Genomic DNA, 26,739 nt, shown 5'->3' on the forward strand with positions numbered 1-26,739 from the left:
TCAGTGGAGGTAGGGAGGGTGGAGAGGAGATAGAGAGATTACACTTTCAGCTGCTCGGTTCATTGGCACTCTGCATAAGATTTGTCTGCTAGAAAGGTTTCCAAAAACTGTTCATAAAATACAGGTTCTAGTAGGCAGGGAGGTGAGGATATGGCAAGAGATGGGTGTGGAAAGGCCCTGAGTGCCAGGTCATGAATGGAGGCTGAGGGACCAAGCGGTGCCCTTCTCAGGGCAGTGTATCAGGAAGGTCACTCCAGAGCAGCTGGAGGCTGGACTGGGGCTGCCCGGGCTGCAGCGGAGAAGTCTGGTCAGGAGGCTACTGCACAGTCTTGATGCCGGCCACGGGGATAAAGCAGGGTGGTAGTTGAATAACCAGAGCGATCCCTAACACCTACACAGCCTTACGGTGTGCCTGCACGGTCAGTCTTCACAACCACATGCGAAGCAGGCACCAGCCGTGTTTTAGACATGAGACATTGATGGGAAGCCGGTTAAGTGACTTGCCCAAGGTCACCCAGACCGTAAGTGATCAGATTGTGAATCTGGATAAATAGAAATGGAGGAATAGGAAACAAGGTGAAAGCCACAATGGGATGGAGGTGGAATCGGCAGGCCGTGGCTCCTGGGCAGACATGAGGCAGTTGGGAGAGAAGCAGGCATCGTGGACAGGTGCAGGGAAGCAGCCTGAGGAGCCATGTGGGGCGGGTGGATGGAGCAGAGTAGAATGTGGTCCCAGGGCTACTCACATATGCTGTGCACCACATGGGATATTTCTTTGATTCTTACTTATTTTGTCTTACTTTCCCCATTAATGTCTGCCTACCTGGGAAAGATGCTATTCTGCAGGGGCCACTACTTGCAGGCATGGTTAGGGGCTTGGACTCTGGGGCCAGACTGGTTGGGTTTGACTTCCAGCCCTGAAACTTTTTAGCTCTTGGGCAAGAGGTTTAACTTCTCTGTGCCTCAGTTTCCTGTCTGTGACAGGACCGTGTGTTGGGCAGTATCCTTAGGGCATGCTCATAGATTTCTTGGAGGGGAAACAAAGCCATTGCCAAGGCACTTCCCAGCAGGGAGGGTGCCTGGGGCAGTGGAATAAACTTCCTGGTCTCTCAGTAGCCCACCCTCCAAGCCCTGGGCCAGTGGCTCCCACTGACTGCCCACGGCTGGAAGCCTGGGTGATGCACTTCAAAGGTGTCAGCCTTTTGGGAGAGGGCAGAAAAGGGTGCAGAGAGGACCCAGAGGAGTAAAGGAGAAAAATCAGCACCACCTACCTCACAGGCTGGAAAGATCACAGGAGCATTGACCTTAAAGTCTTTAGGACAGTGTCACGCACGATGCTGGCACTGCACTGTTATTAGCATTGTTACTCACGGAGTCATTCACTGGAACCTCTGGACCCAGGAGGCCTTGCTCCTTGGTGCAGACTGACTCTCTGGAATCCATGGATTCAGGGCAGCCTCTGAATACCCTCAAATTGCACGTGCAAGACTGTGCCTTTTTCTGGGATACGTAACTTTCATCAGACTGTCACATACAAAAACAAAAACAAATCCCAGGAGGATGAGAAACAAGCCCAGTTCTCCTCAATGCCCTGTGCCTCCGACCTTCCACCCTTCACCGCCAGCAGGAGTGGTGATGCCCTGACACCCACGCACGTCCTCCCCCTCGAGTTCCTCGAGCTTCGGGAAACAGATAGAAGGCCATTGAGTATTCTCATCCTGCCTCTTGCCCCAGCACAGGGGACCAGCACGCTCCGGGGAACTGGGCCTTCCTGGACCAGTTGGCTGCCTTAACCTGGGTCCAGGAGAATATCGAGTTCTTCGGGGGGGACCCACACTCTGTGACCATCTTTGGCGAGTCAGCAGGAGCCATAAGTGTTTCCGGCCTTGTGAGTTCTTCTCTTTGGGGGCTTGAACCAACCTCAGTGGGGGAGCTCACAAAAACGAGGACCATGAATCACTTGCAGCTGATTGGCGTTTTCATGTTGAACAAACACTTGTATACACATCTCCCGCAAGCCTCACATTGTGAGTTAGGGGCTCAGTCTCATTTCGGGGACGAAAGCCATCATCGGGAAGAGTTTAAATAAACTGCCCAAGATCACATAGTAAGTAATAATTTGAAGAAAAACAGAAAAACTCTCTTATATTTTTAGGGTAGAAGCCCTGTTATCTAATTATCAGGACTGATAATTACTTATTTAATAGAAAAATTCAGCTAAAACATCTAACATTTTATTTCAGCTTCCAACATAAAGTGTACATTTCTCCCTCAGTGGTTTGAGGGTTGGCCTGGAGGTCCAATGTGGGCTCTCTGGCATACACCACCCACCCGACTCATTGTCCTCTAATAGCAGCTTTAGCTTCTTTACAGCAAGCATGAACTGAAGGTGCCTGCATTGTAGTCTGTGAATGTGGTGCACTCATGGAATGCTCTGCTGCACCCCCCCCCCATATTTTATTCTTACCTCGTTCACACCAAATTAATTAATACAGCTGTCTTTTTAACGATTTTATTATTTATTCATGAGAGACATAGAGAGAGGCAGAGACACAGGCAGAGGGAGAAGCAGGCTCTGTGGAGAGCCTGATGCAAGACTCGATCCTAGGACCCTGGGAGCCTGAGCCAAAGGCAGACGCTCAACCACTGAGCCACCCAGGTGTCCTAATACAACCGTATTTTTCAGCTACTTGCTTTTATCAAAAGTTTCTTTCCCCAAGCATAATTTTGTTTTTCTTTTTACACGCATACTTCATTGGTTCCCATGATATTTCATTGAGTAGCTCATCACAATAGCAAGTGTAACTGACAAAACAAGTTTGAAAGCAAGTGCACCTGACTCATGGCCAGAAACTGGTGGGAATAGAAACACGTAGTGGGCTAGAGAATAGCCCACTGGCTCTGAATGGTTGGCATCTCCTGGGCCTCAGCTAATCCATTAATCACAGAAGTGGGTTAAGAGAGCTTCTGCTGTATAGCACTTGACAATATATAAGATATTTTAATATCTTCAAAATAACTCAATAAGATGAATTATAGTAACTCAAGTTTTACATGTATGATAACAGCCACCAATGCCTGAGTGTGTGCTATTTGACCAGACATTGTACAAAGCCTTCTATATTTGTTACTTCTGCTCTACACAACAATTCTGTGACATGGGCTCCTTTTTACTTTCCAGTTTTACAGGGAGTAAATTGATGCTTAGAAATAGAGCGCAACCTTCCTGAGGTTCTCCAGCTAGGAAGTAAAGGAGCTAGTATTCACACACTAGAATGTTTGACCTCAAAGTTCCTGAGGAGCCTAGGGCTCAAGAAATTAAATAACTTGCCCAAAACTTCATGGCTAGTCCTTGAATCCCCAAACCAGGGCTTTTTTTTTTTTTTTTTTTTTTTTTTTTTTAAATAAGCAGAGAGCTTTTAAGGAGACTTCCTGGGAAGGTTTCTTTAAGGAAGGATGGGTGGTGTGTGTGGTGGATGGGTGGGGTCCGCTGCATAACTTTTCCTGGCCTCCTATGTTCTCTTTCCAGGTACTGTCCCCCATGGCCAGTGGCTTATTCCACAAAGCCATCATGGAGAGTGGGGTGGCCATCATCCCTTTCCTGCGGGCCCCCGATGATGAGAGGAATGAAGATGTAGGTACATTGTTAACACCTTGCTAGCTTCCTCTACTTGGCCAGGGGAGAATGTGGTCAGGTGTCGATAGACCATGTGCTTAGCCATTGCAATGTGTCAGACTCTGGCCCTGCTGCATTGCCTGAGGCCAAAGAATCCGGTGCTGGCCAAGGTGGATCTTAGTGCTCTGTGGAAGGCCTGGTTCAATAAGAAGTAGGTGTTAAATGAAATATGCTGGTGAGCGTGAATATGTGTGTGTGTGTACATGAGTGTGTGATAGTTCTTACCTCTTATTCACTATCCTTCACCTGAGATATATAACTCAGTCCCCTGTGTCATATGCAGCTCATCTCCTGTACATACTCCATTCCACCTAGAACACTATGTTAAGAAAGAGTCTGAGGCTGTTTCCAGTTCAATAGGAAAGAACACTGTAACCGATTCATGTTACCTGGCATGAGACTGTGAGGGGGCGGTGAGACATGTACCCCAGACTTTTGTCATCTGTCATCTTGTTTTAGTGCTCTACCAGACAGTGAGGACCTGGAGACCAAGGTCTTTAGATCTTTCATGTCCTAGCATAGTGCCTAGTGTCTAGTAGGTGACTGCCAATGTTTGCTGAATGAATGAGTTAACAAATGAGCTGATTCAGTCAATGAATATTAGCACAGGGCTGTGGAGCCATCTCCTGGGGACTGTACATTTAAGTGGGACATTTAAGTGCCTAAACACCTTATAGATAATAACAGTGTACACCAAGAGCAGAGACATAGAGCTATAATATTGTGAAGATACCTGCAATGCAACGAGAATATTGATTTGGAGAATACCATATATCATCTTCTGGTTTGCACACATACTAATTCATTTAGTACACATATATTGAGTATCCCTTGTCTTCCCAGCTATGTTAGGACCTGTGGGTTTATAAATGGAGACAGGCCACACTGACTTGAGAAGACCATCATCTTTTGATGACAAGGCTTTTTAACCTGGAGTCCATGAAAAGTCTGGGACGTGGTCCTCGGGTTCCTACGGTTGTATGCGGATTCTGTGGGTTTGTGAGTTCTTACAGGGAGATGCTTTGTAGCTTTTATTGGATTCCCAGAGCATTCATGACTCCCGGACACTTAAGGACCAGAGCTTCAAGGGATAAGCTCCCAAGGAAAGTTCAATGGCCAGGCAAGACAGTGTTTAGGGAAAGGCTAGGAAAAGAAGGTGGGAATCCTTGAGGTGCCTGGAAATCAGAGGAAGGAGTTCATGAAAGGACATCTCAGAGGAGGTGGGGATGAGTGGAATTGGTGGGAGACAGGCAAAGATGTTTGGAGTATTCTAGCCTGCAGTGAAGCTGGGGCTTACCAGAGCTGACAAGCTAAGACTGAGCTAGAGCCATGCCTTACCTGACAGTTAAGTCATGCTTACAAAGGTGCTCCTCACTCTTGGGGCTCCTGAGTTGGGCTTCTGGGCTCAGTGGGGCCCAGTGTTAATGGAGCCAACAACCTAGGACTGGTGTCTCCATGACCAGGAAGCTTGACTTTATTCCAGAGCCACAGGCTGACCTACTACTTCAGTTCTGGCAGTTGCTACAGATGGCAAGGAGGGTCAGGCAGGAGAGCAAAGAGGTCCAGTGCCAGCCTATCCTTAATATGTACCTCCTGTTACACATATGTGGGAGCGGGAAGGGGCAGCAGCCTTCATATGTAAAGAACCAGCCTATGGCTGGATCAAGGATTCTTTCAAATTTTCTTTTTCTTTCTTTCTTTTTTTTTTTTTTTTCTTTTTTTTTTTGGCGGCTTTCAGTGCTGTGCTCTGACTCAGTCCTTCTCTGGAAATAGTTGCAGGTGATTGCACGTATATGTGGTTGCAATGTATCAGACTCCGTAGCTCTGCTGCAGTGCCTGAGGGCAAAATCCTCCGAGGAGTTGTTGGACATCAACAAGGTGAAGAGGGGCAGGAGGGTTTGGGGCAGGGTGGTGCTTTGAATGAGTGGTAGACAAATCCCACCACTCTCTTCACTTACTTTGATCTGGGACTTGGAAAGATGGAGGTTGGGATTCATTGTCATGGCTGTAAAAACACAGGGTCGAACCTATAGAACCCTGATAGGTAATTTAAGGGACTTGATGGGCCAGGGGTGCTGCTTAGCCTAGTGAAGGTCCAGGAAAATACAAAGATCATCTCTAAGTCACTGGGAAGAAGGGCCTGTTCCACATGCTGCCAGAAGCTAAATTCAATGTTAAAAGAGTGGGAATTCTGTTAGGAAGCCATTTTGGTTTGGTATAACCAAGGATTTTCTAAAAATTCAGTTGTCTGCAAAAGGGCCAGCTCATTAGAAGGTAGTGAGACACCCACCTCTGTAAGTATACAAGCAGAGTCAAGACGACTGCTGACAAATTTCAGTCACTAGATGATTCATTGGACCAAATGAGCTTTTACATCCCTTCCAATCTTGAGAGCTTCCAATGGTCCTTGGAAGCACGAGGTCGTTATCGGTCAGATTCCAACATTTGTTAAAGAGTTATTTGACATGGATGAAGGGTTTGCTGTGAGCTGTGCTGAAGTCTGGGAGCTGGTTACAAAGTCTTTGACCCAATGTAGTGTCAGAGGTCTTCTGTGTGTTCCCTTCCACCCCTGCTCCTAAAAAGAGACCCGAAAAAAACCATGGACAGAGCCAGGTGTTGCTTCCTGAGACGCAAGAAATATCCAGCCAGATCGAAGGCACAATGCTAAGGAGGACGTCTCAGGAAGATGCTCACACCAGCCCCCACTACTCTGGCCACCCCTATTCCCCCACCACTCAGTTCACCACAATGCCCATAGCATTTGGCCAGTGGTTCTCAAAATTGAGCTTGCTTCAGAATCACCTGGAGGGCTTGTCAAAACAAGTTGGCTGGGCTGCACCCCCAGAGTTTCAAATTCAGTAGGCCTGGGCTGGGGCCTGAGAATTTATTTCTAACAATTCCCAGGTGATATGCTGATCCTGCTGGTCCAGGACCCATACCTCAAGAATCACTGTTGTAAGCTACTGCTCTTCTTAGTTAGATACCAATTATTATTATCCTCATTTAGCAGATAAGGAATCTAAGGCAGGAAGCTGAGTCCCTTTACCCCAAGTAAGTGGCAGGGCTGGCCAGGCAGTATTCGTGCCTTGGGAGAGGCCAGATGTGGCTTATTTTTCCTTTCGTAATGCAGTTTGACCACTGCTGGAGCGTGTTGGCTCTGCTGGGCTAGGGGTTCAGGGCCAGCAGATTTTGTGAACAGAAACAGATACTGATTTTTCTCTTCCTTATTTCAGAAAACCAAGTCTTTCACTCGAGTGGTTGATGGTTTTTTCTTTCCTGATGAGCCTCTAGACCTATTGACTGAGAAAACATTTAATTCAATTCCTTCTGTCATCGGAGTCAATAACCACGAGTGTGGCTTCCTGCTGCCCATGGTAAGAATCCCAGCTGTCCTTCCTGCCCCTCTGTCAGCACCAAGGCAGCTGCGTGCTTCCAAGCTGAGTTCTCCCATCCAGGCCGCCAAGCGCTGTGAGGGAGCCCAGCATCCAAGGACACAGGGATGCCCTTTCTTCTTACTGAAGGGGGGTAACTGAGGATTGGGGCAGCCATAGCCAGTGTCCACCCTGCTCCTCATATAAGGTTTATGGGGAAAGAAACAACCCTATAAAAAGGTAAGAGAGGATGGGGTCCTTTTGAGCTTTGTTCAAAACATTATGAATGATTGTCTCAAATTAGTACAGTTACGACTTTGAAGATGAAATTCATGCAGGTTTGGAAAATTTCAGGCCTTTACATTTTCATGTCCAGCCTCACTTCTGGCATTTTGACTTCCAAGAGGGCTCCCTAGGCTTGTCCAAGTTGCAAACTTACTGAATCGCTTTATTCACTCAACAAGCATGAACGGAATGTTTACCACATACTCTACACTCTTGCAAACACCGTTCATGAGTAAACAAGACACAGGGCTCCAGCTTTGTGCCCGCTCACATACTACTGGGGAGAGCAGACTAAGTGCGAGGTTGAATAGATGGTTTCAGGAAGGGGCAAGTACTAAGAAGGACATAAACTGGTAAGAGACAGCCTTCAGGGAGGAGAAGGCTCCTCTGGAAAGGTCCTCTGAGGAGGGATTGTTTGTGCTCAGGCCAAATGCTGAGAAGGAGCCAGGATTCCTTGACTCTACCATTTCAGAAGACCCTCCTGATTTGAAATAAACTTTTCATCTGTTCTCAGAAGGGTGGGTTGCTCAAATTCATAATATCACCATGGCTCAATTATAGAGACCAACCTCCTCTTTTTAAGCTGAGGGAGATGAGGTAATGAAATACAGAGGTTTGTCAGGGATCAAGACTAGTTTGTGCTGTTTGGAACCATAATGCTGAGGTCCCCGGGCTGTCAAAGGCACATTCTGGCATGCTGAATTTGACCTACAGAGCAATGTTTTTGGGGGAAGTGGGAGCAGGGATCTTTCTCCTCATGTTGTAAATGAGGCAACTGAGTCACAGATTGTGACTTACTTAAGAGTAAGGCCCTTCGGTGCTTCTGGGTGTCAAGTGTATGCCATTGATGCAACAGCTTGCAAACGGGCATTATTAATCCTTTCAGTTAAAGGAATTTAGCCTCAGAAAAGCTAAAGTTCCTTTCCAAAGCCTCCCAGCTGGGGGAGGAAACCGTGGTGTAGAATTTTTTTTCATGCATTTAGACTCTCTCATCAAATGTTGCATTCTCTGTTAGCCTGCTGCGTGACCTTAAGTGAACTGCCCAACCTCTCTGAACCTTTTATTCCTTAATCTGTGAAATAGGGCTGATCTTACTACCTGCTTCACAAATACACATCAAATAGGTTGGCATAAAAAAAAAAACAACAAATAGCTTGGCATATAGTTAGTGCTCAGTAAATGTTAGATGTTGGAATCATTCAAGTGGCACAATGGGATTTTTTGCCCGGGTATGCTTAGCTCAAGTGCTTGGATCAGTGCTGTTATTTCATGTGACCTTGCAATGACATCCACTGCTGGTCGTTGGAGACCAAGGGTAATCCTCCAAAAACAAATCTCAGCTCCTGAACATATAGGGAGGTTCTTGGTAGTTGAAATATACTTGTGAGCAAATTGAATGACTCTGGAGTTTCCCTCAGATTCCAAGAGACAGAGATGTTTAAATATTTACCCTAGCAATTTATTATCCCAAGATTCTCAGCAGAAAATGTCAAGGGGAAATTCATTTGACAAGTGAAGAGAATTTCTACCCTCTCATATTTTTAAGCTGTAGTACTGGCCAGGGAGGGGTCAGTTAGCAAATAGTTACCCGTAGCTCTTACTAAGAGACACCCTGTACCAAGCAGAGCAGTGTTTCTTAACCCCAGCCTTGCCACCTCGCTGGCTGTTGGCAAACTGCTGGCATCTCAGAGGCCCTGGTTGCAAAGATCTCTAGAAAGAGAGAGTAAATCACTAGTTTCAAGGTGTTCTGGCCTCTCTTTGAAGGCTTGCACGTGGCCACCTTCTCTCTGTGTCCCCACGTTGTCTTTTCTCTGTGCGTGCATCCCCGGTGTTCCTCTGTGTGTCAGAATTTCCTCTTCATAGAAGGCCACCAGTCAGATTGGATGAGGGCCCAGCTAATGTCCTCTTTTTCATTTAATCACTTCTTGACAAAAACCTACCTTCAATTCGGGAATGTGATGGAGGCATGTGAGCTCATAACATGGCCTTTCCACAGAGCAGCCCCTCGGACCCCACAAAACCACAGGTATGGCAGGGAGTGGTTGCATTTTAGCAAGTGTGGGAAGAAGAAACATCATTGCTTCACCAACCCACTGAAGCTACTCCTATTGCCCCCAACTCTCTTCTCAAAGGCAGGCGCTTGGGCCCTCATAGAGACTGCTTTCCCTTCTGGTGAACTAAGGTGCTCACAGGGGATGCCCTATATCTCTCCACAGAAAGAGTTTCCGGAGATCCTTGGAGGCTCCAACAAGTCTCTCGCCCTGCACTTGATCCACCGAGTCCTGGTAAGTGAGCATGGGCAACTGTGATTTTTTTCAGAGAGTCATCTGTCTAACAAACCTCCTTGGGTCACACTCTGGAGTAGGGACTGGGGCTGTAGATATTCCCCGTTCACTCATTCAGTGAATCTTTGCTAAGTAGAGTTCTGCAATCCCTTATTCACAATATCAAAATCCAAGAAGTTCTGAAAATCAGCCCACAGGGCAGCCACATCTGCCCTAGCCCATATGTGGTCATTGGTCCTTACTGTTCCCAATCACTTCATTCATCCCACTACTCATGTACTTCTCTGCGAACATGGTAAAGTAGGGTCTGGTGTGGCCACCCCCAGAGCATGTGACCTATGCAGCCTCAGTACTGAATTATCTATCTACAGTCTAAGAAGTTCTAAATTCTGAAACACACTAGGGACTAGAGACCCATATTCACTATATGCCAGCCAGGCACTGTATTAGGTTCTAGCAAGACCAAGGACCATTACTCAATCATTTATTCATTCACTCACTATACAGATATATCAGTATTAGGTCTTAAGCCATACACTAGATGTAGGGATGGATTCCTTTTGCTTCTTCCCTCCTTCTTGCCATAAACATTTATCCAGTGTGAACTCTGTGCCATGTTCCTTTCATTCACTTATTCATTGAATGGATGTTTGTTGAGAGCCCACACGTCCCAGTACTTCCCTAGGCATTGAGCTACAATGAGAAGCAGGCACTCCCTATATGCTTACAGAACCTGAAGATCGTGGGGTGGAAGGAGAGAGCAGTTCAGTATACTGTCAAACAAACCAGAGCAGAAGAATGTCCACGGCCCTGTGGTACCCATGGGAGGGAGCAGATGGCTCCTTCAGGGAGGAGGGTCTTGAAGAATGAGTTAGGTTTGTCTGACTCATGGAGGAACAGGGACCAGGGGAGCCTGAGGACTGAGGATGACCAGTTAGGAGTGTGGTGAGGTCAACTGCAGGGGTTGGCTGCAGCATAGGAGGATGCTCACAGCTATTACATGCCCTGAAAGGAATATGAAGTTCATCTCAGGGGCTGGGAACAGAAGAGTGACATGATTCGATTCCCATTTTGGAAAGAGCCTTCTGGACACAAAGTGAGCCAGACTGCAGGCAGGGGATCCCTCAGGCCTATAGGGGATGTTTGATGGGTCTCTGCTGTCTAGTGATGAGAATTGAGACTAAGGTTTGGGAGATATTTGCAGTATAAGTCAGACAGTGGAACCTCTCAGGCTGGATTGGAGATGGCCTCATGGAGAAGGAGGTGATTGATCTGGGCCTTAAGAAAGGGAAACATCTGAACAGAGGGCATTTCAAGAGGAGAAGTTGTCTTAAGGCAGGTCCCAGGAATGGAAAGTAGGATTTGCAGGAAGATGCAGGAGGACTGGAAAGGCATATAGTTTCTCCTAGGTGGCAGAGTTGTTCTCTGATGCAGAAGGCATAGCCTTGCTCTCGAATCCCAGGAGTCTGCCTTGTGAGTGTCCCATGGGGCTCTTCAGAGGCTCCACAGAGCCTTGGACACCTCGAGTACCTAGGGGTCTGCTGGTCATACGATCCAAGTCAGGAGCACTTGCCCCAGAGCCTGGAGTTTCTCTAGGTCTGATTAAAAACACTTAGCCTTCAGAGGGACCCGATGAATGAGTCTGAGCAGCATTCCCTGGTGTGCTCTATACTGTCTCCAAATTCCAAAGAAACTTCTGCAGGGCTGAGCCTGTTTTCATGTTGCTGGGGTTGAGGGGGTGATGGTAGAGGTGCCATAACTGATCCCAGCATTTCCCAGATCCCCAAGAACATCCCCAATGTGGCAGATTCTGAATCTTCATGAAGTTTACTTTGCACCATCCAGCATTTGTGCTTGGGCAAGTAGAGGGATTGAAGCCCGGGAGGCAGCCCAGAGCCGGATTAGGAAAGCAGGGAATGCCCTGTTTAGGGATCTGGCAGTGGGCCTCAGGCCTCAGGGGGACTGACAGGACTGGACTCTATGCCAGACAGCATGTTTCTTTCTTCATATCTCATGTAATCCTCTGAACCGCCCGCTTATTATAGATGAGGGAACTCCAGCAAGAGACCAACGAGCTCAAATCAAACAGCAGAGAACTCAAGGCAGTCCTGCTTCCAGAAGCAGGGCTGGCCTTATGGGTATGCGACCTGTATAGTCACAAAGGTCCATGCTGAGAAAAGTCCCACACCTGGTTGAATGTTATGTTGTCACCATCTTGAAATTGGTATAATTTTTGGACACGAGGCCTCACGTGTTGACTTTGCTCTGCACCCCACAAACCATGTAGCCAGTGCTGCCCAGGGATGACTGTTTTGAAACATCTCAGAGAGACATGCACACTGTGATTCAGGTGCAGGTAGACTTGCACAAGAATCATGGTTGCACCAGTTTGGACAACCACTTACCCTCTCAAAGTCTCAGTTCCCTCATCTGTGAAATGGGGTTAATTTTGGTACCTGTGCCGTAGGGTCACTGTGTGGGTTACATGAGACAATGCATGTAAAGACCCCAGAATCATGCCCACCCAAGCAAATGTTCAATGTGTTGGCTATTGTTGACCTCAATCTCCTATGACCATGATTTTTTTTACAGCACATCCCCAACCAGTACTTATATCTTGTGGCTGATCAATACTTCTACAACAAGCACTCCCCAGTTGAGATTCGAGATAGTTTTCTGGACTTGCTTGGAGATGTGTTCTTTGTGGTCCCTGGGGTGGTCACAGCTCGATATCACAGAGGTGAGTCTCTTAGCACCCCAATCCCCCACCCCACAGCAGGGTCACAGTCCAGCAAGGCCAGTGGCTGCAGCAAGTCTTATTGCCTGACCACTGGCCACCTGCTCCACCCTACTTTCCTTCAGTGAGAGGGAGTTCCCGAGGATGCATGGGATACAACCCTGCATGCTGACCTTTGCAATTCCTGTGCCTTTCAGAGTTCAGGGATTTTGATTCGTTCTGATGTTTCTGTTTCTTCTCCAGGGCCAGGCAGAAAATTCCCGCCTCCCCATAATTTGGGGAAGGGGGGGCCTAGTTTCCCAGATTCCTTTCTCTTTAGAAGTGTCTTCCCAAGCATTTTAGCTATAAGGAATAGTGGGGCAATCAGAAGAGAGTATTACTTGTGGGGACACAAACCTTGTCTTCCTTCCTCCTCCCTCTCCTCTCTATCTCTTTCTGTCTCTTCCATTCCCCTTTCCTCCTATTTCCACAATTTTTTATCAAGAGAGCCCACTATGTGTCTGACAGTCTTCTGGGCTCTAGAGCTCTAGAGATACAGCAGTGAACAAAACAAAGACCCTGCCATCATGAAACTCACAATCTAGTTGGGGAGATCAATCCCAAATTAAGTAAAGATAGAATCTATATGTATTAGATGGTAATATACGTGAAATAAAACAGAGCAACGGATAGCAGTTGTAGGGTGCTGTGGGACTCTATATCATAAGGTCTACAAAGGTGACAAGGGAATGAGGACCAAGAAGTGACTCTTGAATTTGGGAACACAAATGTCACTGGTGACCTTGACAGGAACAATTGTGGTAAGAGTGATGTAAGTAAAAGCCTGGCTAAAATGGATTCAAGAGAAAATGCACAAACCGATCTGAGAATACAATCCCAATCTTAAAATCTCAGCAGTGGTTTTGGAGAAATGAGCGAATTGGTTTTAAAAATTTACATGGAAATGCGAGGATAGCCAAAACAATTTTGAAGAAGAATAACAAAGCTAGGGGACTTACAGGTCATCTGATTTCGAGTCTTATTTTTGAGATACAGTAATTAAGAAAGTCTGGTATTGGCTGAAAGACAGACAAATAGAACAGAGTGGAGAGTCCAGAGAATAGCCAGTTTTTGACAGAGATGCTGAAATAATTCAGTGGAGAAAGGAAATTCTGTTCAACAAACAGAGCGGGGATAACTTGATATTTATGTAGAAAAAGTGAACCTCAACCCCTAACTCACACTATACTAAAAAAATCAATGTGAAATGAGTTGTAGATCCAAATGTAAAAGCTAAAATTGTACTTAGGCAAAATTAATATATATATATATCATATATATATTATATATATATATATATAGCTCATCAAAAAAACATTGTTAACAATGTTAGCAAAAATGGTGGAGGAAGGAACTCCAAAAATCTGTTCCACCACAAAAGCAGTGAAGAAGCTGGTAAGTACTGTTAGAATCAGTTTCCAGAATTCTGGAAATAAATCAAGGGTTTACAGCAAACAAGTAAACATTTAATCAAGATATAGATCCTCGAGTCTCAGTGAGAAAGTGTGGCATTTTAAGTTGCTCTGCACCATTTCCTGCTACCAGCTAGGCAATGGCCTTAAAGACAGCAACCCACATTTATAGTATAGACTCCTAGTACTGGAGGGAGAAAAAAGGACTTTATACTCAAAGAATTATGGTTATTTGCTTTGATCTATCTAGAGGTTCCCTAAACAACTAGGCTCAAAGGATTTGCTTTTATTTCACCTAACCCAGAAGTATCTCAAGGATTAGGCACTGCCTGGAGGGCATTTTTCATAAACATTTAAAGGGAAGTGCATCTGCTGGGGCACCTGGGTGGCTCAGTTGGTTAAGAGTCCAATTCTTGATTTCAGGTCAGGTCATGATTGCAGGGTGATGAGATTAACCCCTGTATCGGGTTCTTCACTGAGCATGGAGCCTGTTTAAGATTCTTTATGTCTGTCTCCTCTATCCCTCCCTACCCCTGCTCACATGTGCACACATGTATGCTCTCTCTCTAAAGAAATTTAAGAAAAAGTAAATGCATTTGCTGCTGCCACCAGAGGAAAGGAATAACAGTTGAAATAAACAAAAGACAATACTTGGGAGGAAAAGCTGGGCTATATAATGCTCTGGGAATAAAGATTTGAATATCTCCCTCATATTACTGGGAATTTAGAAGGCATTGTGTATGTCCAGAGTGGGGAGCATGCTCAGAAAAGGCCTGAGATGCCCTAAGCTCTTAAATCTGGCTGACCTGAAGGCTCTGTTCAAACAGAAGGTGGAAACTAAGTAAGAGTTGTAAACTGTCTGACTGAGTGTTGAGGGCATGCTCCAACCATAATGCCCATCTTCAAAGATTGGGGGATTTTGTTTGTTTGTTTGTTTTAGACATTTATGAAAATCTCAGCTGACCCATAAAATTATTGGTTGACCACTAAGATAATAGGAGAAAGACTTCAGTGGCCACACATGACCAAAAATAGTCAAAATTAGTACAAAAACATTTCTAAACAAATAGATGACAGCTACCAGAGCAAGCAGTAACAATAAACCACAGAAAAGGGATAGAATCTGTTGTTCAGAGTTGCCACATTATAATATTCACAATCTCCAGTTTTCAACAAGGCATGCCAAGAGATGGGAAAGCATGGCCCACAGACAGGAAAAGAAGAAATTAATAGAAACTGTCTCTGAAGAACCTCAGACATTGGATTTACTAATGACTTTAAACCGACTATTAAATATACTCAAATAGCTAAAGGAAACCACATATAAAAAATTAAAGGAAACCATAAGAATGATGTTTCACCACATAGAGAAGCAATAGAGAATTTATAAAATTATAAAAAGGACCAAATAAACATTCTGACATTGCAAAATACAACATCTGGAATGGAAAATTCACTAGAGGGACTCAATGGCAGATTTGAGCATAGAGAAGAAAGAAACAGAGAACTTGAACTTAAATTCATGGAGATTACTCAGTGTGAGGATCAGAAAGAAAAAGGAATGTAGAAAAATAAACAGAACCCAAGAGACCTGTGGAACACCATCAACATCCCAAGATATGCATGCTAGGACTTCTAGAAAGAGAGAAGAGAAAAAAAGAGGTAAAAATAATATTTAAATAAATAATGATCAAAATGTCTCAAATTTGATGAAAGATGTAAATATTCATGTCCATGAATTTCAGTGAATCCCAAGTAGGAGACATTCAAAGAGATTCACACAGAGACATATAATCAGTCAAACACCAAAAACAGAGAAATTCCTAAAAGCAGTAAAAGTGAATCAACTAATCATGTACAAAGTAGCTTCAATAAGATTAACAGCCAACTTCTCAACAGAAACCACAGAGGCCAGAGACAATAGAATGACATATTCAAAGCGTGGCGGGGGGCGGGGGGGAATAAGGAGGAAAGCCTGCCAACCAGATTTCCATATATTTAAAAATGAAGGATTAATCACAACATTCCCAAATAAACAAAAGTTGAGAGAGTTTGTCACTAGTAAACCTATCTGACCAGAGATGCTTCAGTCCTTAAGGCTGAAGCAAAAGGACACTAGACAGTATCTCAAATCCACAAGAAGAAAAAACTCCACTACAGGTACTCATATTACTTATGTTTACTTATAGAAGTTAATATTAATTTATTTTTGGTTCTCTAATGTCTCTTTGTTTTTCTATATGACTTAAAAGACAACAAAATAATAATTATAAATCCATGTTTTCACATACAGTGCATCAAGATGCAATTTGTGACAATAACAACATAAAGGCACAAACTATAAAGGAGGAAAGTTTTTGCGTACTATTGAAACAAAGTTGGTATTAATTTGAAATAGATTATTTTAAATTAGGATGTTAATTGTAATCCCCAGGGCAACCACTTGGAAAGTAACTAAAAATATATATAGTAAAAGAAACAAGAAGGGAATCAAAATGGTACACTAGAAAATATTATCTAACACAAAAGAAGACAATAATGGAAGAATTGAAGAATAAAAAAGATATAAGACATATGGGGAACAAATACTAAAATGACAGAAATAAGTGCTGCATAATCAATAATTACACTAAACATAAATGGATTCTCTCAAAAGGCAGCAATTACAGAATGAATGGATTGTAAAAACAGTCCAACTGTATGCTGTCTATAAGAGACTCACTTTAGAACTAAAGATACAAATAGGTTGGAAGTGACAACAAATTCTTAGATACACGAAAAAAAAAACAGATAAATTGGACTTCATTACAATGAAAAATTATTGTGCATCAAAGGGCAATATCAAGAAAGTGAAAGACAACCCACAGAATAGGAGAAAATATTTGCAAATCATATATATGATAAGAGTCTATTATTTGGAATATGTAAAGGACCTTCTAACTCAACAAAAAGCCAAACAACTCAATTCAAAAATGGGCAAAGGATTGAGTGGATATACAAATGACTATTAAGCACAGGAAAAGGTGATTAACATTACTAGCCATCAGGAAAATGCAAATCAAAACTACGGTTACATACCACTTCATACCCACTAAAATGGCTATAATAAAAGAACAAACAACAGAAAATAACAATGTTATTGAAAATGTGGAGAAACTGGAAATCTCATATACTACAGATGGGAATGCTAAGTGGTACATTTAATGTGGGAAATGGTTTGGCTATTCCTCAAAAAATTAAAAATTGCCATGTAACCCAGCAATTCCACTCCTAAGAATATACCCAAGATAATTGAAAACCAGATGCTCAAGCAAAAATTATACATGAATGGTTATAGCAGCCTTATTTAGGGAGGCCAAAAAGTGGGAACAATTCAAAAGCCCATCAGCTGATGAATGGATAAACAAAATGTGGTGAATCCATACAATGAGTTATCATCTGACCATAGGAAGAAATAAAATACTGATGTGTGCTACAACACGATTGGACCATGAAAACGTTATGCTGAGTGAGAGAAGCCAGATACAAAAGGCTACATGTGTAATTCCATTTATATGAATTGTCCAGAAGAGGCAAATCTACAGTCAGAAAGCAGTCTCCAAAGGGCAGGAAGGAAGGGTAAATGGAGAATGACTGCATAAGTCATTCCCCACACAGTTTCTGTTTGGGGTGCTGAAAATGTTCTGGGTCTAGATAGATGGTTGTACAACATTCTGAATGTACTAAAAGCGACTGATTTACGTACTTACAAATGGTTAAAGTGGTGAATTTTGTGTTATGTGTATTTTACCTAAAACAAACAAATAAAACCAACGCTGCTATGAAAATGAGAAGGCAGGCCACGGACTGGAAGCAAATATTCACAACATAAGTATCTGACAAAAAATACATATCCAGCATGTGAGAACTCTTACAATTCAATAATGAAAATACAATCCAATTGCAAACGGATAAAAGGCTTGAAAGGACACTTCACAAAACAGGATATATGAAAGCCTTTTGGCACATGAAAAGGTACTCAACATTGTTAGTCATCAGGGAAATGCAAAATAAACCCCAAATGAGGAAACCATTTACACCTACTGGGATGGCTAATATTGAAAACACAAACCAGAAGTACTGCCAAGGATGTGGAATATTCAGAATCATGTACTACTGGAGGGTATGTAAACTGGTGCAACCATTCTGGGAAACTCCTGGTTTCTTATAAAATTAAATGCACACCTCCCCTGTTACTCGACCATTCTACTTTTAGGTATTTACTGAAGAGAAGTGAAAGCATATGTCCTTACAAATGACTTATTTATGGATATCCACAGTGGCTTTAATCATAATAGCACCAAACTAAAAAGAACCCAAAAGTCTATCACCAGGTTAGTGGGTAAATAAATTGTGGTGTATTCATACAATAGCATACTACTTGGTGATAAAAAGAAATCAGCAACTAATACACGAAATAACATGGATGAATCTCAAAAACATTACACAGAGGAAAAAGAAGCCAGACACACAAAAAAAATATATATTGTGTTTCATTTATGGGGAGGTCAAGGACAGGCAAAATTAATCTGTGATGACAATCAATAAAAACACTCATGTCTCCTGGTAGAGTGACTACAAAGACACACCCAGGGTGATAGAAATGCTCTGTACACCTTGGCATGGTGGTTACAGGAATGTGTATACCTTTGTAAAAACTCACCAAACCGTATAATTAAAATCTATACTTTTTTATTGTTCATAAATGATACTTCAATTAAGAGAGAAAGCGAGAGGGAGATGCCTGGGTGGCTTAGTCAGTTAAGCATCTGCCTTCTGCTCAGGTCATGATCCCAGAGTCCTGGGATGGAGCCCCGTGTCGGGTTCCCTGCTCAATAGGGAACTTGGTTCTCCCTCTACCTCTGCCTCCCTGCTCTCCCTGCTTGTTATCTCCCTCTCTCTCTCTCTCAAATAAATAAAGAAAATCTTTAAAAAAGAGGGAAAGAGGGAGAGAATGAGGAGAGGGAGCAGAGATAATGAGTATTGTAGGGTCTTGTTAGAAGGGATTTAGAGAGATAAGCCAGTAAGCAGAGGGGAAGCTGAGACCAACAGTATGTGTGCCTGTGTGTGCCTGTGTGTGTGTGTGTGTGTGTGTGTGTGTGTGCGCGCGCGCGCGCGCTCGCGTGCATTAACGGGAGACTTTGTAAGCATGTTGGCTACTGACAGCGGTGGTCCAGTAGAGAAAAATTGATGATGTAGGGAAGGTGGGCAGTGGGGGAGGGGGGATTACAAAGCAAAGACCTTTAGCAGAAGACAGGTGAAGGGATGTTGGAAGCAGGGAATAACTTCATGTGGTTTGCCTCTGGACAATTGAACCAGAATCAGTAAGAGGAAGGCACAGGGAGGTAGATCTTTGTTCAGCAAGAAAGGCTTTTAGAGAAGGAAAGAACTAGTGCCACCTTAGACTACCCTGAGGGGTAGTAAACTCTTGTCACCCGGGGTGCAAGGGCTGCTGTGCCAGGAAGTTCTAGCCTCTGATAAGGAAAAGGGAAGTTGGCACATTCCAAGTCACTATTATCTCTGCGCCGTCCCACCCAGGGTATGGAGGGCCAGCTGGGTAGGGATGTGGGGCCAGCCCCCCCACCCCACCCCACTCCCTTGAATTTCGCACTGGCCACAGGCCCTCTCCTACCTCTGTGCAGATGCTGGTGCACCTGTCTACTTCTACGAGTTTCAACACCCACCTGAGTGCTTAAAGGACACGAGGCCAGCTTTTGTCAAAGCCGATCACTCTGATGAAATCCGCTTTGTCTTTGGAGGTGCCTTCCTGAAAGGCAACATTGTCATGTTCGGTAAGGAATGGGCTACGGGGACTTCTGCTGGTGCAGGGACTCGAGCTTGGGATGAGCTGGGGAGAAGACGGGACTCGCCTGTTGTCAGCACGAAGTCCCTCTCCCATCCCACAATATGCAAGAGCCCAGAGGTGGTTAGAATTTAATCTATGGTTTACAGACACAACCTTTCCTTGGAAAATGCCCCCACTCTTATTTTTAGAAACCAAGGTGAAAAGGAGTTGCCAGCATCTGCTTGATGAGTGTTTCTCTTTGTACTAAAGCCTAAAGGGGTGGACATTTGGGGGACACTCAGGCAATCTAATTTTTTAAATTAAATTAGAACCACTTTCTTGCTTCTCTCTCATCACTGGTCTCACCCTCCCTGCCCTTTCCAGAACTGTCGATGAGGCTACCACCCAGGACTTTGAAAAGAAAAACAAAACAAAACAAAACACGTTTTTCATAATTCCAGCCCAAAGGGCTCTAGACCCAGGTGATCTAATGTAGATGCTTGTGAACTGCTACTGGCGAGGTTAGCTCATTGATTCTTGAATTTACAACCTATTCAGAGCCTAAAATAAGAAGCCAATCAGATGAGGTTATCCATAGGGAAAAAAAATTATAGGAACTACACGCTATAGATAGCACTAAAATTATTAAAGAATTGCACAATACCGGCTCTTGACCACTTCATGCTGGCGCCTCGGCAAGGACAGAGCCTTTGCATAAGTACGTTTGTGTGCTGAGGTTTATTTGTTATGTCACTTATAATTATTATAATTAATTATAATTCCCATCCTTATAATGCAGATAATAACACAACGACTACCTCTTAGGTTATCACAATGAGTAAGTGAAACAATTCTCCTAAGGCACACAATAAGTGCTTAATAATGTCACTGTTACTGTTACGCAGCAGCCATCACTGAGCTCATACTGTGGGACGGGCACAGGACTCTCCAAACGGGAGAAAGTGAACTACGTGTGTGTCAAATGTTAAATTCCTTAACATCCAAAGAGCTCCTGAAATCAGTGGGAAAAGAACAATCCCGTCGAAAACTGACTAACAGATACAAATAGGCAGTTTCTGGAAAAGGAGACATGAGTGATTTTTAAGCATGAAAGTCCACTTAACCTCACCCATAACAAGAAGATTGCACAGTAACTTTGAGTGAGCCTTTTTCATCTATCAATGTTGGGAAGAGCAATACATTTTACATAATGCATTTGTGTAGGTGTGGGGAGACAGACAACCTGATATATTAATGTAAAACTCTACCATATTTATTTTATTTTATTTTTTTATAAATTTATTTTTTATTGGTGTTCAATTTGCCAACATATAGAATAACACCCAGTGCTCATCCCGTCAAGTGCCCCCCTCAGTGCCCGTCACCCAGTCATCCCCACCCCCCCCACCTCCCCTTCCACCACCCCTAGTTCATTTCCCAGAGTTAGGAGTCTCTCCTGTTCTGTTTCCCTTTCTGATATTTCCCACTCATTTTTTCTCCTTTCCCCTTTATTCCCTTTCACTATTTTTTATATTCCCCAAATGAATGAGACCATATAATGTTTGTCCTTTTCTGACTGGCTTACTTCACTGAGCATAATACCCTCCAGTGCCATCCACGTTGAAGCAAATGGTGGGTATTTGTCATTTCTAATGGCTGAGTAATATTCCATTGTATACATAAACCACATCTTCTTTATCCATTCATCTTTCGATGGACACCGAGGCTCCTTCCACAGTTTGGCTATTGTGGACATTGCTGCTAGAAACATCGGGGTGCAGGTGTCCCGGCATTTCATTGCTTCTGTATCTTTGGACTCTACCATATTTAAAGTGCAGATAGTGTTTTCTCGAGCAATCCAACCAACTTCTAGAATCTTTTTCTGCAATTATACTTACACCCAGGCAAAAGTATAGGCACACACCGAAGCATTGCTTTTACCAGGAAAAGGTTGAAAATGATGTAAAGATCCAGCAACAGCGTACTGGATGCAAGAATTATATATTCATATATAACAATAAATGGCAATAATGGAAGGTTAATAGGCGACAGGGTGGAACTATCCCCTGGATATGATTTCAGTAGAAAGAAAAAGATGCAGAACATGTGTTCATATGATACTGAATGTATAAAAAAGGTGTCCACTTAAACCCTTGTACATGTCTAGCTGGCCTTTGGAGGACACTCAAGAAGCTGGTAGCCATGGTTGCCTCTGAGGCTGGTAACTGGGTGTCGGGGGAAAGAGATGGGAGAGAAACTCATTGTCATTAGATTATCCTTCCTGTATTTTGGATTTTGTACTTTGAGCAAATATTACTTTCTCAAAGAGAGAAATATAATAATTGATTATTTGATGGAGAAGTAGTGGAAAGGGAAGGGGAGGTGGTCTCTGTCCCCAGGGAACTTGCAGCTTCACAGCTTCAAGCTGGAAGAGCACAGCCTCCTGCGCCATTGGAAGCCACCATTCCTTGGGTGAGCCGTGGCTGCTCTGGGCCTCAGTATGTGCAGATGCAAAACGAATGCATTGATTGGTGGGCTGGTGAGAGGATCCAGTGGGGAGATGTGAAGGTGATTCAGCAGATCTCAGTCACCTTGGCCTTCTGGTGAATCCGTGTGAGAGCCAGAGTTTGCCATTGTCTCCTTCAGAAGGAGCCACAGAGGAGGAGAAATTGCTGAGCAGGAAGATGATGAGGTACTGGGCCAACTTTGCTCGGACTGGGTAAGTGAGCCCCCACCCCCACCCCGACCCGCCCCCAGCCGGCCTCCTCCCCCACAGTCAGGTGTCTGAGGATGGAAATCTCACCCCACCCTCTGCCCTCACTTCCAGGGACCCTAATGGGGAAGGCCTGCCACTGTGGCCGGCCTACAGTCAGAGCGAGCAGTACCTGAAGCTGGATTTGAACATAAGCGTGGGACAGAAACTGAAGGAGCAGGAGGTGGAGTTTTGGTCAGATACTCTCCCCCTGATAATGTCCATGTCCACAGCACCCCCTGGTCCTCCTGTCCCCTTACTCTCCCTTTCTGTGCTCCTGCCTTTCTTATTCTCCTCTGCTCCTTGAGAAATTCTCGGTGATTTGGTTTTCCTTCTGCAGTTTCCCCTGCAATCATTAGCTCCATTTTTATGTTTAGCTACTTTGTGGCTTTTACTGATGTTTTATGGACGTGGGGATGATCCTTAGGGGACTTCTTTTCAATATCAAATAATGCTGCTTGCCTTGGAATGCCACCAGATTGCTTCAATAAACCTGCAGGAGAGCTGGCCTATAGGTTGGCATCATAATGATCTTGTTACTAAGAGGAAACAAAATCAGAATGTAAAATATGTACAGGGGAGCAGAGTTTAATTCTGTGCTCAAAACTCTCCCCTAGCCCCCAGCATCCAAGACGAGGTGGACTTCCTATCACTGCCGGTGTGTGTTACCGGAAATATGAGTGCTCCAACTCCCAATCCAGGCAGTTTTCAGCCACAGTGAAGCATGGATGTCCTGAACATCAATGGTTTGAACTGGGTCTTTTCTCCAGCTCAAGACGTATGTATGGGAGGAGGGGTGAGGAGGCCAGAGAGCCTCCTCCTCAGCAGTGGAAACCAGAGATCCCCCAAGGTCAAGACCCCTGGTGGCAAAGTCAGGTCAGGAGAACATCAAGGAGAAAAGGTTTGCCTGATGGGGTGGAGACCAATCCATCCTTCAGTAAACCACACTGGGTGCCTGGTGTTTATCAGGCATATCCCCACTGGGGCTACAGAGGTGAACAAGACACGCTGTCCACCAGTGGTAGGCAGAGACAGCAAGCAAACATTCACACAAGGGAATATTCACACAAATTTGATAAGCTCACTAAGGGAGAGCGAAGTGTTTCATGAAAGTGTAAAAGGGGGACCTAATTTAGGTGTGAGTCTTAGAAAGTTCTCTCTGAAGAAAGGACAAATTAAAGTCAACCAGATGATAGGGAGAATGCTGGACATACCAATATTCAAAAGATGCACTTTTACTTTTTGTATCATATTATAATTTAATGTTTAATTTAATATTCAATATATTTACATATTAATTTATAATTTATATTTAATATGTTAATATAGTTAATATAATTTAATATTTAATTTAATTCATAGTATAACTACATAATCCCTATTCTATCCATGTAATTTACTAGGGTAATTAATTTTTCTTTGTGATTGCCTCAGGATTACATGTGAGGTGCATAGAATAGGAGAGTTTCTGAAATGTCAGTAGTGTAGAGTTTCTCTGGGTCAGAGATCTCGGATTCCTGGGCTCAGTTTGGCCCCCAGAAATGTTTTGTTTAGCCTACGATGTCAACATTTTGAAATTAATTTTCAGTTAATATGAAATTAGGGGAATTTCACTTTAAAAGCCATATTTCCAGCCCCTCCAGAGAAGAAGGAAAAGGAAAAGAGGAGAAAGGGTGAGGGGGAGAAGAAACCTGGCAACATTGGTGCTTCATTTCCATATGGTATCCAGGGCTTCTGACAGTCCATACACACCTTTGTGCAAATTAGAAGGTATCCTTTCTTCAAAACCCAGCCATCTTCCAGGAAATCATCATCATCATTGATAAGTATCTACATCTATGATATGAACAGTACATCTCTAAACTAGTGCCCTTGTGCAGTGCACAACCTACACAACTGTTCTCAGTGACCCCGATGGAACCACCTGCAGGAACTGAGTTGTGGCCACCCTTTGCAAAGACATAAGCTCTCAACTTTTCACAGTCCTCACTATTCCCCTTTGTCTTGTGCTTGGTCCATTTCACTTATTGATATTACCCAACCCCTGAAGATGTTCAGGTTTGGACCCCAGCCTCTCATTTTATAGAAATCTACGGAGAGGTGAAGGAATTCACCCAAGATCACTCAGTGATTAGCAGTAAGTCAAAGCCAGGCCTCGGGTCTCTTGTCTTTCCAGAGCAGGACTCTTTCTGCCATGCTGCCTGCCTCCCTCAGCATATGGTCCAAATCTGTTGGATTGTCTCTGGCTTAGGTGGTTGTGGAAGGGGTTGAATCAATAATACTTGGGGCATTTTCTAGTTCTAGGAAGAGGAACCAAGCCAGACACAAGCAAGCTGGAAATTCAGTTGCCTCTGCAGCTGCAGAAGGCTAATTTCTACATTGATATTTGGCTCTACTCACAGCTAGAAAACACCACTCAACTCATTTTTTAAAATACTATCATATTAAATGACATTACACTTATTTATATACTGTACACAGTCTCGGCATCTTCAAATATGGTTCTAATTTTGGTAGGTGTCTTGCAAGAGGGAGCATATTTCTAACTCATCCAGATACAGGGCCCTCTTTCCTCTTTATTCCTGTCCACATGCCACCAGATGTTGTACTGAGTTAAAGTTGAAATGTAAATGCCACTTGGCATCCTGGGTTTTTTTTCCCATTTAATTCAGGGTTTCCTATCAGAAGTGTAAGTTAGAAGAATCACCCGGAAGGTTTTTCCAAAATTCCAATGCCCAAGCCACTCCCCAGTCCAGCCAAACCTGAAACTTCTTAGATGGAACCTGGAAACATATATTTTCACTTTTTTGGCATTAGATGCACACCCTTGATTAAGAACTGCTGAGTAGTCACAGTGTGGTGGGTAGTATGTGTTTCAAGTCGCTAGAGGATCATCAAAGAATCAGCTTTCATATCTGTCTGATGTGGATATCACCATTTCTAGCCAGTGGCCTGCTCCTGGAACATTTATGGATATAATTTGATAAGCAGCTTTGAGAATGGAGTACTTTTACTTTTAAAAATTATTCCTGGCATTGGGATCTGCAGAAGATGGACCCATCACAGGCCATGCCCTTTTAAAATTTCTCTTCTTTTTGTTTTTTAAAAGATTTTGTTTATTTATTTGAGAGAGAAAGAGAGTAAGCAGATGAGAGAAAGAGCAGAGAAGGAGAGGGAGAAGCAGACTCCCTACTGAGCAGAGAGCCCGACGTGGGGATCAATCCCAGGACCCTGAGATCATGACCTGAGCCGAAGGCAGGTGCTTCATTGACTGAGCCACCCAGGTGCCCCTAAATTGCTCTTATGTTCTACAAATTCACTTCCCCAAAGAGTCTCTTCACTTCCTTCTCATCAGCTACACAGCCCACCACTATAGAAACAGAAAATAGTTAATTACTTTCTTATTGTAAATTAAACAACTTATTTTTTTATAGAAAATCTCCCACCCCCCACCCCCACGTACAATCTTGGACCTGAATCACTAAGTCAAATCAAATCGAACACAACTCTGGAGACAAACCAAATCTTTGCCTGTGAACTCCCTAACGTGCAGCAGAGGGCAGCATTATAAAAGGGGAAAAATTGCTTTCCTCCCCTCCGAGGCTCCTGAGGTGCTGGTGATGTGATACTGCACAACTTGGAAGGTAAAGAAGACCAAACAAAATAGTTACATTATAAACAATTCTATTTATCATTATTCCTTTTTTTCTGTGGCACTTGGAAAAGGGAAAATTCTAAATTATAACCTGAAAAGTCTGACTTCAATGAATACACTCAACAGACAGAGCAGAGGTTGGAACTAGCAGGTTTTTTCTTTCCTAACTTTTGTACTTTCTCATCAAGATCTGAGGAGCCCACCCGAAATGGGCGGAAAAGTGGTGGGGTCCCTCCCTGGTGCCTCCCTGTTCCTCTTCCTTCAAGGGCCCTTTAGACTCCAGACCTTTCTGGCCAACCCCAAAGCCCAACTCCCTGCTCCGTGGTCCTGGCTGCAGGTAACAGATGGGCAGAGATGGGAGGGGATGTATTCTCACATCGTGTATGACATTTATTCACATAGTATGTGGTTACAGGTTTTGTTTTGTTTTTTAAAAAATATTTATTCATGAGAGATACAGAGAGAGGCAGAGACATGGAAGCAGGCTCCCCATGGAAAGCCCAAAGAGGGATTCAATCCCTGGACCCGAGATGACACCCTGAGCTAAAGGCAGATGCTCAACCACTGAGCCACCCAGGCGTCCCTGTGGTTGTAGGTTTTTATTGCTGCTGTATAGTCATTATTTGTGTGACTATATGCCAGAGTCTATCCATTCTACTGGTATTGGGCATTTGGAGAGTTTTCAGTGTCCAGTTATTATGGA

The 26,739-nt window shown here is 43.8% G+C and overlaps 1 protein-coding gene across 2 annotated transcripts in view; it reads left to right on the forward strand.

Moving 5' to 3' along the window:
• CES5A (carboxylesterase 5A) overlaps positions 1-22,895 on the forward strand; it is a 29,588-nt gene extending 6,693 nt beyond the window's left edge. Inside the window, exons 5-13 of one of the 2 annotated variants that reach the window (XM_025447907.3) lie at positions 1,735-1,888; positions 3,530-3,634; positions 5,450-5,554; positions 6,910-7,050; positions 9,549-9,617; positions 12,210-12,357; positions 19,487-19,636; positions 22,276-22,348; positions 22,457-22,895. In XM_025447907.3, the coding sequence (XP_025303692.1) occupies positions 1,735-1,888; positions 3,530-3,634; positions 5,450-5,554; positions 6,910-7,050; positions 9,549-9,617; positions 12,210-12,357; positions 19,487-19,636; positions 22,276-22,348; positions 22,457-22,688 (1,177 nt within the window). In that variant the 3' untranslated portion in view covers positions 22,689-22,895. The remainder of the gene's footprint in view (positions 1-1,734; positions 1,889-3,529; positions 3,635-5,449; positions 5,555-6,909; positions 7,051-9,548; positions 9,618-12,209; positions 12,358-19,486; positions 19,637-22,275; positions 22,349-22,456) is intronic. The other variant, XM_025447908.3, reaches the window with a different exon arrangement.
• The last annotated feature ends 3,844 nt before the right edge of the window (positions 22,896-26,739 follow it).

This window comes from Canis lupus, chromosome 2 (assembly GCF_003254725.2).
Source record: "Canis lupus dingo isolate Sandy chromosome 2, ASM325472v2, whole genome shotgun sequence".
Classification (NCBI taxonomy): domain Eukaryota; kingdom Metazoa; phylum Chordata; class Mammalia; order Carnivora; family Canidae; genus Canis; species Canis lupus.